We start from the raw sequence: 13,933 nt of genomic DNA, 5'->3' as shown, positions 1-13,933 counted from the left end.
CATTAAGAATATTCTTGACTAGAATGTGTCTGAGAGGGCAAGTGAGTGTTCATGTGACAATAGTAGAATATCTTGTTCTGTTCAAGAAGCTAGGGCCATTTTACTGGATCTCAATTTTCAGGAGAGTGTGAAAGCAGAATGCTCAGCTCTTACTACTTTGGCAAATCACAGCTATTTGGTGACAGGACCAATAGCTTATTTCCTAGATAGCTCTGCAATATAAAACTGTAAGACAACTGAACTTACATATTTTTACTGCACTGACCATGCCTTCATTAGAACTAACTGTAAGACATGAATAATTTTTCACCTTATTTGAACTACCACTCTAATCTAGCTCCAGCAAGTAACTATGTGGTAACCAAGGGCTGTAGCTTAAAAATGACTAAACAGTAAATGCTGCAACCTTGTTAAATCATGAAAAATTTATTTTCATTACATATATATGAAGGTAAAAGATTTCAGTCAATAGTGTTTTGAACAAGCATTTCCGACATGAACCTGTTAGTGTAGCTAGGCTGAAACTTAATGTAAAGTTAGTGTTCTGCCTTTATTTAGTAATTCATTTCTAGTGTGTATATACAGAATTAATTTTCCTGTTAGAATACCAGAGACAGTAATATTGCAACATTTACATTCCTCATATAAAATGGTGTAATGTACATTTTCAGCGTGGTGTAGATATATAAATATGTACAAAATAAACATTATTGTAATTAATATATTCAGACCAGGTATTATTTAGCAACATCAAAAGCAGATGCATGTAGATTTAAGTGAAAATGGTGAAAAACACCTTTATGACTTTAGTGACCATTATTTGCATATATGAAGTAGTACAGATAAAGGCTCCTCTTTCAAGCCTTCTGTGGGCATCCAATAACTTTAGTAAAAACAAAAGTAATCAAGAAGCATAAGATAATTTTATATATATATATATATGTGTCACGATCAGATGGTTTACTAGGGTCCATCTTGATCGCAAATGGGTAACAATGTAAAACATACACATTTGTTCAGAGCATAAAATATTGCACAACAGCAATTTCTTTTGAGGAAAATAATTCCTGTGTTTGTGAACAGCATAAATGGTTCTTATGCATTAAAGAAATTATATATTTGCAGTTTCTAAACCAAGGAACATTCAGTAATACTGTCAGACCTGTCATCCATCAACTTCTTCCCAGCCTGTTTTATGGCAACAGTACATCATTAGCAAGATTTGGCAAAGAGAGAAGGCAGATAGACAGTACATGTATGTAGTTATCACAGGCCAGACCAGATCCAATAGTTAACTAAACCAACTGCTGGATAGTTTCCGTTACCTGACAATATCACCCTTAAAGAAATATGACAGTCTTCAATGCTAGTCACAGTGATAATCACACAGTAGTAGAGTAAGATTCCATTCTTCTCTGCTTGGAAACCGCCTTGTCTGAATTCCCAGTCTGAAGGGCACTTTCCTCAATATCACTGTCACTGCTGTCTACAACTGTATGATCCAAAGCCATCTGACCAGTCCTCCTGTGTAGATGAAAGTTCACCCCACTCTCCTGTATGGAGTTAGTTATAAAATCTTCATCAGAAGAATGAAATGATTCATCATCTCCTGTGAAATGGCTGACAATGTGAATCCCATCAAAAGTGGGTTGGTCTGAGAAGTCTCTCTGGCCTTTCAGACATTTGATCTGTTAGAAAAAGCAGAAGTTAACTGTTAATCAGAGCTGAAGAGTCCATCAGTAAAAAAACACATTTCCAAGAAATGTCTTATGGAACTCTTACTGGATTAAATTAAATGCTAAACCTAGAAGCAATATATTTGATGATCACTTTGAAACTCAGCTAGAATCAGAACAAAGTGCCTTCTCACTTCTGGCTGCCCAAGCAGAGACCTTGAAAGAACATCTTAAATAGTACTTGGAATTTTCCAAAATTCTCCTTTCACCCTCAGAGTATTTCAGTTTTAAGGCTTAATAATCAAGGTACCTAGAACCACTAGTGACAAATTCCTCCAGGCTACTTACTGCATCTTTAATATCCCCTCGAGGAGGGTTTATAGTTGGTTTTCTGGAGTGGCCTATTTGTTTTGACAGAACTTTTGTCCTTCATATCTTACTTTTACAGCTCTGTTCCTTCCCTTATCACCTAACTTCTCACTTGAGAAAAGCCCTCCCCCAATCCCAAAGAGCAGGGTCCCAAGAGAATATTGCCAGTTTCTCACAGCCACAGAAAAAAAAAACCAAACCGGAATATGCTTAGTTCTGTCTACACTGCAAGATCAAGTAAGTGTCTTTTCATTATCTAGTTCAGACCTAATGAGATTTCAGATCAAGAAGTATAAGAGAAACTTCTCTTTGTACGGCATAAATAGATTGTAGTTTCAATTTTAAGAGAATATCAAACAAGCCAAAAATGATTGTCAGACCATGGACAGATAGGTTAACATTTTAATTCAAAATGCACTGTGGAGTGATAAACTATTACAACCACACATTCAAGCTATTCAAAAGTGAAACCTAAAGCTCTGAAGTCTGGCAAGTCCCCTGTTAATTTAGTGAAAATAACTGCAACTCATGGAAGACATTCCTGAGGTTATTTTTTTTAGAATTTCACTTTTGCTAGCTTTTAGTAGCAACTACCACAGGGTCAGTTTGACAGTCTAAGATTATTAAGATTAAAATCCTAAGGATGCAGAAAAACATTAAAAATGCATTATAGAAACTTCCTAATGTCACTCTGGAAGCTTAAAAAGAAAGATGCACCAAGTGCTATTTTGTAAGCAACTTTTCACAGTGACAGAGACCTGGAAAACAGAAAGAAGAAAAAGCCTGAAGAGCTTCTTTACACAAATCTATCTGACATTTCAGAAATCTGAAGCAATATTCACTTTGATAAATAAAAAGTACATGTAGGTCCTTGCTATTGACACCAATAGAAGATTTTACCTGTCCATTGTAGGGAAGAAGGACTCTCTGTAGTTACCATGGGCTTGTGCAAAAGATGAGAATAAAAAAGGGGTTGAAAAAAGATCACGAGTCATAATAATGCTAGAAGCCATCAAATCGGATGTTAACAGCGTGTAAAAGCTCCAGCTTTTAATGTATATCAAGACATCCCTGTTAGGAATATGGGTATGTGCTGTAGATCTAAACCTTGGTTGTAGCTACACTTACTAGTGTTAGTTTTTTGCATTTTCTTCACATACACATAGGCTGCAGTTGCTTCATGAGGAACTTGCTTGTGTAAAGGCAAGCAAAACAAGAAGTTGCACACTTGCACAGCATAATTCATGATGTAAGCAAAATCAGCTTGTGCCAAATATTAGACACTGGACAGTAACATGTATCTGGAATAAATAATTTTTACTAGCTTATATACCTAGATACAGAAAGCCTGATACAGAGATTCTTGTGGTATTTAGAAATACTATCCCTAAAAATATCCTGCAATACGATCAGATTAGCTGCCACATGAAGTTTCCAAAACAGCTATCAATTTTAGTCACTAAGAAAATAAAACACAGAAAAACAAAACGAAACCCAACAATTTCTCTCCACCCTCACCACAGAAAAAAAAAGCTTCGCTGTACAAGTGACTACACATTTCATATTAGAGTAAGAAATTATACGCTTTTAGGTTTGCAAAGTTAAGCCATTGGTTCACCTGAAGTTATAAAGCTGATACTCAATGTTAGTTGTTTTGAACATTCAGAAAGCCAAGCCAATGACCTCAACTGTTTTCCTGAAGACTTCAACATGATACCTTTAGCTGAATGTATTTAGGTAACGTGACAAAATCATGGCTTCACGGTTTTAGACAGTAGCCTTTCCAAACACCAAATGAGAGTCTATGGAAACTGCTGTTGGTGAAAAAAATCATGAATAGACACAGCCTTTACCAATTCCTAAAGTGAGTCTGGGAAAACAGTGTGTTGTTATCTTTTGTTATTCTAATGAGAGGATGCACAATCCCGTGACCTTCCAGAAACACTTCTTTTGACCCACAGCTTTACACTTGCTGGCCCTTTTTTCAAGTACTCCTCATATCCAAGGGGAAGCAGACTGCTAGGAAGAAACACGAGTGTACTGTAGAGAATGTACGCGACAAGTCTATTGATGGTCATATAGTTCCATAACTTCTCTGTCTGCTTGAAAAATGGCCATCTCAGCCAGAAGCACAGACAAACACTAGCGTACAATTTGTATCATGGGGATTGACAGGCTGGATAGCAACACTGCTGAAGAGGACATGGGTCCTGACACACAGGATGCTAAATGTGAATCAGCAGTGTCTCCAAGCAGTGACGAAGGCTAACAGCCTACTAGGCTATATTGACAATTTACATCATGGGAACCAATTCTTATCTGGTAGTTAGACTGCATCTGTCCTATTCTGCACTTGCTACCTCACTCCTTCCTCAGTACAAAATATTAATGAGTAGATTCAGTGGAGAGGCACCAAGACAGTTAAGGGGCAGGAGCCTTAAGATAACAGAGAACTGGTTCTTTACTGAAATGCATGGTGGGAGAATAGACATTGATCATAACACAAAACACAAGGTTGTGTTTGAATATGAAGGGAAAATAATTGCTACAAGGCTAGTTAAGAATTAGAACAGGTTGTTCAGAGACTGCAGACTCCCCATCCTCAGTGGGTTTCAACACCGAACTGACAAAGTCCTGAGCAACCTGCTTTGAATTCAGTGTTGATCCTGTTTTGTGCAGGCAGTTGGACTAGAGGCCTCCCAGGGTCCCTTCCAACCTGAAGGACAGATTACAATTCAGTGAGATGTAGGAAAAGCATGGGCAGTGGGATGCATCTTACTGTTCTTACGGCAGCCATTGAAATTGAAATACTTTGTACCTGCCAAAATTACTGCACTTCTTAAAAATGTAAATGCTGTCATTTGAATCCAAATGCCTTTACATTAAATGTCAGTACATTAATTTATCACAAAGCCTAGTTTTCAACAGAATGTTACTTTTATTAAAGTGACAGATTTCTAATTGTAAAATCTTGAAAATACTTAAGACAAGTTGTTTTTCAATTGAAGTTAGAATCTGATTTGCATCTTAAATTTTTTTTTTAAACATGAACATTGATGAAAGCAACTAATCTTCAAGAAATTAAACGTATCCCACAGAACAGGTTGGAACAGCTGTGCACTATTTTCAGTTTTGTGTAGTTTCAGAGCTGATGATACTTCAGGGGCACCTCAATCTAATATTTGTTTAGGAGCATTTCTGAAGGAGCCTGATTATCTGCAATTTCTGTTGCAGCAGAAAGGCTTTGTAAGGCTTCTCAAAGCATTTGGAACAACTTGTAGACAGCATGTGCTCCAATGCAATTAGATACAATGCAATAAGTGGCTAATGCCAGCTTAAGGCTCTAGAGGTTTCTTAAAATGAAAAGTTTTGTACTCTCACATAACTTTACAGTCTAGTAAGTGAGGCTCTGCACTTCTAATAGAAAAAGCAGTATCTTTTTTCAAGATGGGAACATAAGAAGTGTCCTACTGGCTCAGGGCAATGGTCCATCAGCCTAACATTCTGTCTCCAACAGTGACAATAGGACTTTCATGTTGTTTTGTTTTTAAGGGAAAGCATGTGAATATGACCAATTTTTGCAATCCATTCCCTTCATACTCCTAAGCCCCCACTCACTTGTCCAGAAACTGTTCTAGCAGATGTGAGAGTGCATCTCTTCCTAACTGTTTCAGCATCCATATAGATCAGTTGTCCATGACTGATACTTTTTTTTTTTTAAATTGCTGTCTACCTCCACAGCTTCCTGTGGCATTTAAGTTCCAGAAATTCTTTTATTTGTTTTAAACTAATCTCCTACTTGTTTCAGGAATTGCCCCCAAATTCTAGTAATGCAGGAACAACTGGTGAAAAGTAGTTCTGCAGTCATGATTCTGAAACTTACATCATAATGCCTCCCTCAGCCTTCTCTCTAAAACAGGTGAGTCCCAACCCTTTTTAGCCTCTCATGAACAGGCAGTGCTCAAGACCACTGATCATTTTAGTTGCCCTTTAACTTCCCTACAGACCTTCTTTAAACTCTCTACATCCATCTTGAGGTGTAGAGACCAGCCCTGCACCAAGGTTTTGTAGTGGCAATATAAACACCTTTATTTTGTTTTTAATATACTTCCTATTGATGCCCAACATTGTCTTGTCTGTTTTGGCTGCTGCTGCGCACTAAGCCAATGATGTCAGAGGACTCTCAGTGACAACTCGAAAACGTCTTTCCTGATTTGTAACTACCAATTCTGTGTTTGCCATTGTGTAGGTATGGCTTAGATTTTGCAACTGATGAATTACATTATTCACTTTGAAGCTCATCTGTCACCCTTTTAAGAGAGACTTCTTGAGATTCTTGCCGTCAGTCTTTTATTTGAACACAAAAAAAGAGCTTGAAGTAGGAAGTAAAGCATTATGCCAAGATCTTGTCATTGGTGTAGCCAAGCATATCAAGATAATTGGAAATCCGCCTAAGGACCCAACCCAAACACCACCCCTCCCTCCCCACCCCCAAGCCCTAAGTCTACTCTATCCTTATCATTCTACCTGAAGGAAAATGAACAGCCCTTTTTCTTGCAGCCGCGTTCAGCACAGTACGGACTTACACCCCAGGGTCTGTCACTTCCGTTCCCTTTTGTACAAAGAGCCAATATTGGTTAAAGCCTTTCAGTTTTAGGTCTGGCCCTCCTTCATGTGAAGGGAACTAGACCTCTGTCACCCCGACAAGTGACATTCAAATGAACCTTAGCTGTTTCTTACTGCTTCAGTTTTGCAAGAACCTCAAATCTGATCACATCTGTAAAAACAACACAGGTCTGGTAAACCCACATGTTTTGCTTTTAATTCTCAAATCCAGGTCGTATTGTCTAGATGACTGCAGCTTCAACCCAGTTTTCACTACAGCACATTCATGTGGTCTTCAGGACATTTCAAAGGGTTCATAACATTATGCGACCAAGATGTATGTCATCATTATCCCTTCAAAAGCCAGCTGAATCAAGAACAGAATCTTAGTAATAAAAAATATTTGCATTTATATACCTTCTTGTGCCTAAAGAATTCAGCATTTTAAAGACAAACTGTTATGTCCTACTGGTAAACATATGAAAAGACTTTAATTGTACATACACTTAACAGGTAACAGTGTACTTTCACAAATTCAGAAGAGCTGAAAAAAGGCTAACAATCAGATCCTTGAACCTCAGAATAAACTTTCTTACCTGATGCTGACTGCCTCATCAAGCCAGGCATGAAGGAGAGACAGTAAAGACAAATTTAGAAGTTTTAGTACAATTCAAAAGTTCTTCCATGTTAAATCATAGAATCACAGAATAGTTTGAAGGCTGTTAGTCAGTTGCAAGCAAGTTGTATTTCTAACTCCCTTTGTTTTTTAAATAGAGAACATAGGTCAAATTTTCAAGTGGGACTTTGTGAAAGAGTTCTACTTAAGCTCTGGGAGATATTTTTGTTTTGTAGCCTGTGAGTTTTTTTTAAATCTAGGAATTCAGTGGTGGAAAGAAGTCAAACTAAAATGTTCCTTTCTGCTCCCTTTAAAAGGCTTCAGTAACTAATTCTTGACATTTAGTCAATTCTGAAATAGTAGAGAAGAGTTTTAACAAAGCTTGCCAATAAATATTCAATCTACTCACAGTAGGATAAGCAAGCAACACACAAGTGAGATCAAAATACGATAAAAATATGACCTTGGGTGAATGAAATTGGTTTTGGCAGAAGGCAGTATGTTAAATTTTTATTTAAAGAATAAAAGATACTGAATTCTCAGTGCTTTTTCTTATAGCAAGAGGAATCTAAAAATCAGAGTTCCCTCTTTATTTGTCTCCACCTTAGTAACAGTAGGAAGCCTTAGTAAGATTTTCTGCTTAAAAACCAAACATGATTCAAAAGAAAACTAGAATGTTGCTGAAAGTATGATCTAACCATGTTTAGCTGAAGAGAAGCAAGTCATAAGCATTTTCAAATAGCTGTCCTATAATTCAGAAAAACATTGTCAACTTGGCAACATGAAAAGAGAGATTTAAAAGTCAAAATCTAATTACAAGCTAATTAAAAATATCAGTTATGATCTATTAAATTATAACCACATTTAACATGAATAAAAGCAATTTAATTGGAGTTCTTAAAACTTCCTAACGGTCCACAGCATCTCATGGGATCCCTTATCATACTTAACAGTTGACTGCTACTTACTGCTGACCCTCTCTCATTGTGACGAGATCACTCCAGTTTAAGGCATACCACTAGTACACTATCACTTTTTTTAAAAAAGCTCCAAATAACTTCATTTTCTGAGATAAGCATTTTTGCAAAAGAAGTAGTTGCAGCATCTCAGACTGAATTAATGGAAAATACGTTGTCATTTGGGAGACGAATATCAGTCCAGACAAATATTATGTCCAGTAGGTACTACAATGCAGAAGCATTTCTGCATATGCACACAAAAGGAATGAAAAACATTAAGGTTGCAGGCCTTTTCATGCTACTTTTTCACTTCCATGAACACAAGCAACTCCTTAGATATCTTAAGCTCTCTGAGGCCCATTTTTAAATATACAGTTGTACCTCCACAGTGAGCCACATTCATACTGAAACCATCGCAACATGAACACTACACAAATGGAGACATCATGAGCTAAACGAATACTTGCAGACACTAATATTAGCAATCCATAATCTAAAACAATTCTTAGCAAGTTTAATGGCTGTACAGCTACAATGCAAATGGGGATTCTAAAGCTCCCCAACAGAATCAGCTTCCTTATGTGAAAAGGACTGCTATGCATGCATTGTGACAGAACTGTATCAGAGCATTTTAATGAAAGCCATTGCTTATTGATCTTTGAAAAGTCTGAGATTTAAAAAAGATAAGCATGGTTTAATATATCCTGCAATAAAGAAAGAGTTTATGCAAAAACAAACCAACTTTAAAGACTTTCTTAATTTTCCTCAAGCATGAGACAGTTTTTACCCAAACATATGGATCATATGCAAAAGACAGAGGATAGTCTTTTGAGAGCTTCCTGACAACTTTTATAGCTCAAGGTTATGTGCAAAATAAGTCAAAAACACACATTGCATATAATACAACATTCTTTGTTTAGAAAGAGTGACACATTCTAACAAATTAAAAAATAATTTGAAAATAGTATGTTAAATTAGAGATGTGTTATCATTGTAACTCTATTAGGACAAAGCTCAAAGTTGTGGCTTTTATTTCAGTGTCAGTGAATTTCCTGTTTCACTTCAGTTAACATTAAGGGGTTTTTTCTAAAACCATAGCTATAAGTGCAGCCATAATTAGGATTATTAACTTGTAAATAACAGCCATGAGCAACGTCAGACAAGGGTCATTCTTGGAAATTACTGATGATTCAAGAAGCCCAAACCAACCAGACCAAACAGATGCTGAATCCAGGATCTCCCATTTACTCTGCTTGCTCCTGTTACCCAATCACTGTTGTCCCTCCTGAGGAAGAGGCCCTAATACCATGGACTCAGTGTTTGAAAGATAACAGCTGAGAGGGACTCTATGGGCTTCTCTTCCCTGAAATCCATGTGAAAAGCTGCAGACACAGCCACCCCCACATCTCTTACCAAAGCCATTTTGGATTCTCCAATGCCATATCTACCTCTAGAGATTTAAAAACTGAATTAGAATACATTTTGTAGACCTCAAAAGATATGCAAGAAATATGTAAAAAAAAAAAAAGGAGGCGGGGGGGGGGAAGAGTGGGGCGGAAGTCACAATGAACCATCTTTTCCTTTCACTGTGAGGCAGACATGGAAGAGATCTGCAACAATAGGAGATGTCCTTAGTAGAGAAATTCAGGAAACAGGTTACATCTTCATTTATTGCTTTCATACATTTTTTTTTTTTATTTGAAATATTAAGATGAAAATTCTTCCAGAACAACTTTGAGTCTTCTCAAATTTCCTAAAGATGTTCTGCTTCAGCCTAAGATCTAACTAATTTCAAAATGGATACAATAGACAATTATATTCTCAAATAGGAAGTGTTACTATGCTGTTCTCTTTACTGTCCTTTCCCCGAGATTTAATTTTGTGTCAAAATTAAAAAAAATCCCAGCAAATTAGTTAGATTTTGTTGAAATCAAGTCATTCAACACATTCTAATGGGTTGTTGAAGAGTCATGGACATAAGGAGGAAAGTGAATACATTTAAAAATGCATTAAAAAACTCTGAAAAATTATTTCATGGAAGTTTTACTACAAGACTAACATGGACAAATACTTTTCCCCCTTGTAGTTCACCTAAACTACAAATATTAAAGTCAGCCTGAAGTGTTCAGGGTGGGTGTTTGACATAATTTTGGGGTTTAGCAGATTGGAATAATCATTACATAGCTTTATAATTTGTCTTTGCTTTTGCCTTCTCCCCACCCCCAAAAGTGATGTTTGTAAGGCAGTGCTCAAAATTCTAATCAGAGTCTAATTTAACAAATTAGACTAGTTAAGCAAAATCAAGCAAACTGAAATTGCTGTTTAAAAAAAAAATCCAGTGCATTAGGTACTGTGACTTAAGAAAGCAGGAAATGTCTTGATCATGCTTACAAATAACATGCAGTGAGAGCATTTCAAGATCTGTCTGCAAAATTGCTTCCTTTGCTTAGTAGTTAATAAATCACTATTAAACATTTCATTTATCATGGAGGCTTATTTTTTTTAAGACATAGTTTTGTCTTTGATATCCTTTAAATGTGGAAATTCATTTCCTCATCTAAAAATTTTCACCCAGCAGAAGTTTCAGTCAGATAAACAAAATGCTGATTTTTAGGGAGTCTAGCAATGGTCTTTGAAATGAAGTTGTTAGCCAGTCCCTGTAGGAAGAACCAAGCTGCACTCCAGCATACTCAAGACTGTCTGGGATCTACCTTAGCACATTTGGCCATTTATTTGGGACTGAGTTTAGCATGACTGAAACGGGAAACCTGCACAATCAACAACGAACCCTGATAAGAGTTAATGATTCTAGAAGAGTGCAAGTTTAGTGGTTTCTATAAAATAGTATTTCTAAAGAATATAAACTATAAAATAGTTTCCTAAAGAAAATTAACTCTGCTTTGTATGGATGAGTTCAGAGCTGTATTTGCTTCCTGCTAGCATTACCTCATCTGCCCCCCAAACAATTTTATAATGCTCATATGAAGATAAAAATCAGTTGACAAAAACCTCTTAGAGGACTTGGTGAGTATTTGGCTCCTTATTTTGAAGTGTAATAAAATGAATCTTGGAGAAAAGTTCATTTGATTTGTTAGGGTTTTTAGGACAAGCAGAAAGAAGCAGATAGAGAAAATTAATTTTCTCTTACTTTCAGTATGGCAGAAGGGTTCAAAGCAGGCTGATTTGCAGCATAACTTAACGGTAGGAAGACTGCATCTGTCCATATCCAGTTGTCTCATCTGTGTCTGAACTTCTTGATCTGCACTATCTCAAAACAGTACAACTATTTATGGAGTTCATAAATTTAATTCAATCTAATATAGTTGCAGTATGATCTGTCCACTTGTTAACAGCAATTGCAGCAAAACACCTTGAAACTGGCAACAACAGAAGCTGATCAGAAGTCAGAGCAAGGATTAAACTCCAGGCTTGATAAGCCTATTGCAGGCCCAAACCAGAACAGCAGTGAACGACAATATTATATACCAGAACAGAGCTAGGCTGCTTTTTTTGGTTGTACCAATATGGCTGCTATTCTTAAAAGATAAAAAACCCACAGAGTCTCCAGACTGAGGGTTGGGGTTTCTTTTTGTCATCTATAGTGGGATTTAAAGCACCAGTCATGACGTACAACAACATTAGATGAATCTGCCCCACTCATCATTAACTCTTTGGAATCCAAGCTCACGTATGTAATTAACTACTAAATTCTCCTGTTTAAGGAAAGAATTACCTTTGGTTTTGAAACCTCATACTTTTAAAAGGATGACCCAGAGTAACACACTGGTATACAACCTGAAACATTTATCTCAAATTAACTTTGCTGACCATATCACTAGACAGAGTTGAAACCACTGTAGTGTGTCATAAGTAAGAAGCAGAAGAGCAGCAAGAAATTTCCAAGACTGAGTCATTTCAGGCTTCTGGGTTTTTTAACAGCACTTAAATATTTGGCCTCTGTTTTAAATTGCCAGCTTCTGTAAGTCATATTCAGTCTCACAGTAATACAAAATGCTTTACAAAATCCCTATAGATGTCAGGAAGTTTAAATAAAATCTATGAAATAGTTTTAATGCATTAAAAGAAAGCTCATCTCCAGTTGTCCTGCTATTTATTTCATATTGCTCTGAATGTACTCTTACATTTCCTGACTTAAGTTTTTATAAAAAGTGTTTTTTCAGCATTATCAGTTAAAAAGCACTTGAGCCAAAAGGAAATATGATGTTAAGTGTATGTTGTGTATCAGTTTTACCATAGACTAGTCTGCTGTATGGTAAACGTGACAAAGATTAAAACTAGCAACAAGTGTTCAGACCAGAAGGTTACCAGTGAATCAGAACAGGAAACCAATAAAGCGATCAATGGGAGGTCATGACTTTTTGATCACTGCACTATACGGTTAAAGAATCTGGTTTTGATCTAGTGCTGTGTAATCAAATTAAACTTTGAAGTTCTGTATCAAATATGCAGTTGAAATAGCAACAGCGCTAAGGAAGTACCCAACTTTTAAACTATCAAAAGAAATCAGTCTTTGGTAACTGTAAGTCATATTTTATCTATTGAGGGAATTTTTCTAAGATCTGACAAGTTTGTTGTAGTGAGATTGTATGCAATTCCAAAAAAAGTTCTAAGCTGACTTAGCCCTGGGAATTTTCTATAAATAGCTAGTTGGTAGGTGGAAGGAAAGTTCCCAGAAACTCTTCCTACAAGGAGTTCTAATGAAAGTGTTTATTTGGAGTGAGGACATGGCAACAAAAATATTTTAAAACAGCAGCATGATCACACTAAACATACTGCAATTATTATATCCAAGGAACTACCTAAATCTCAATGCTCCTTCTCCCTAGAGCACAGATCTATAAATACAAAAGTTACTGAAACCTCAAGCAATAACTAGAATGTACTGGCTGATTCAGAGACTGAAAATGTACCCATTATGGGCAACAGTTACAGGAAATTATCATTTTGCACTTTTACTCTGTCCTTTTAAAGCAGGAGTTAAACTCAGCATTTTTAAATGGACTAAGTAACATTTATTTTTGCTTCTGATTACAGAAATTACTTCCATCTGTAATGGCTGCCATTCTGAGAGTGAGGAAAGAATTTTAGGAGGTGTTTCCACCACATTTCCATTGTTTGCCCCACTTACATTCAGATAAATTTACAAAGACATATTACAAGCTAATACATAGCATTCCTCCCCTGAGCTTGTTTCTTGCATAGATGGCAGCTGTGTATGGTTGCCAAAGCAAAATTTTTTGCAAGGAACAACGACTCAGATATATTTAAAACAGTAGAACCTCAATCCCTCCACTTGTCAATCCCCAAAACTTGATTTATAGGAAGAAACATAAGATAGACCCTGACATAGCTCTAATTAGTACAGCAGACAGGTCATGCAGCTTCAACACTCAAGAGAAGAGCATTAGTGCCATGATAATGAAATAACTTTATCTGTAATCAGTTTACTTGCTTTGGCAATCCAGACAAACTCTATAAACAGGGGCTTAGTATAGTTAAGTATAGCTAGCTATGTTCATCTAATGCTGCAATCAAGAACTAGTATATTGCTCAGCAAGACAGATCTGGAGCTTTGACGCAGTAGGATACAGTCAGGAAAAAAAACGGAAATGTTTGTAAAGAGAACAATCGCCAATCTTCATTTATTTTATCACTGAATCTAATCTGTCAGTAGTGGCAGTGAAACA

The 13,933-nt window shown here is 36.5% G+C and overlaps 1 protein-coding gene across 6 annotated transcripts in view; it reads right to left on the bottom strand.

Moving 5' to 3' along the window:
- Window positions 1-406: 406 nt before the first annotated feature.
- EVI5 (ecotropic viral integration site 5) overlaps window positions 407-13,933 on the bottom strand; it is an 86,065-nt gene continuing 72,538 nt past the window's right edge. For all 6 annotated transcript variants that reach the window (XM_075508368.1, XM_075508364.1, XM_075508363.1 and 3 more), the window contains one exon: window positions 407-1,688. In XM_075508368.1, coding sequence (XP_075364483.1) covers window positions 1,383-1,688 — 306 coding nt within the window. In that variant the 3' untranslated portion in view covers window positions 407-1,382. The remainder of the gene's footprint in view (window positions 1,689-13,933) is intronic.

Source organism: Mycteria americana, chromosome 7 (assembly GCF_035582795.1).
Source record: "Mycteria americana isolate JAX WOST 10 ecotype Jacksonville Zoo and Gardens chromosome 7, USCA_MyAme_1.0, whole genome shotgun sequence".
Classification (NCBI taxonomy): Eukaryota; Metazoa; Chordata; class Aves; order Ciconiiformes; family Ciconiidae; genus Mycteria; species Mycteria americana.
The sequence above is the reverse complement of the archived record's forward strand: the minus strand, read 5'-3'. Positions and strand labels throughout refer to the sequence as shown.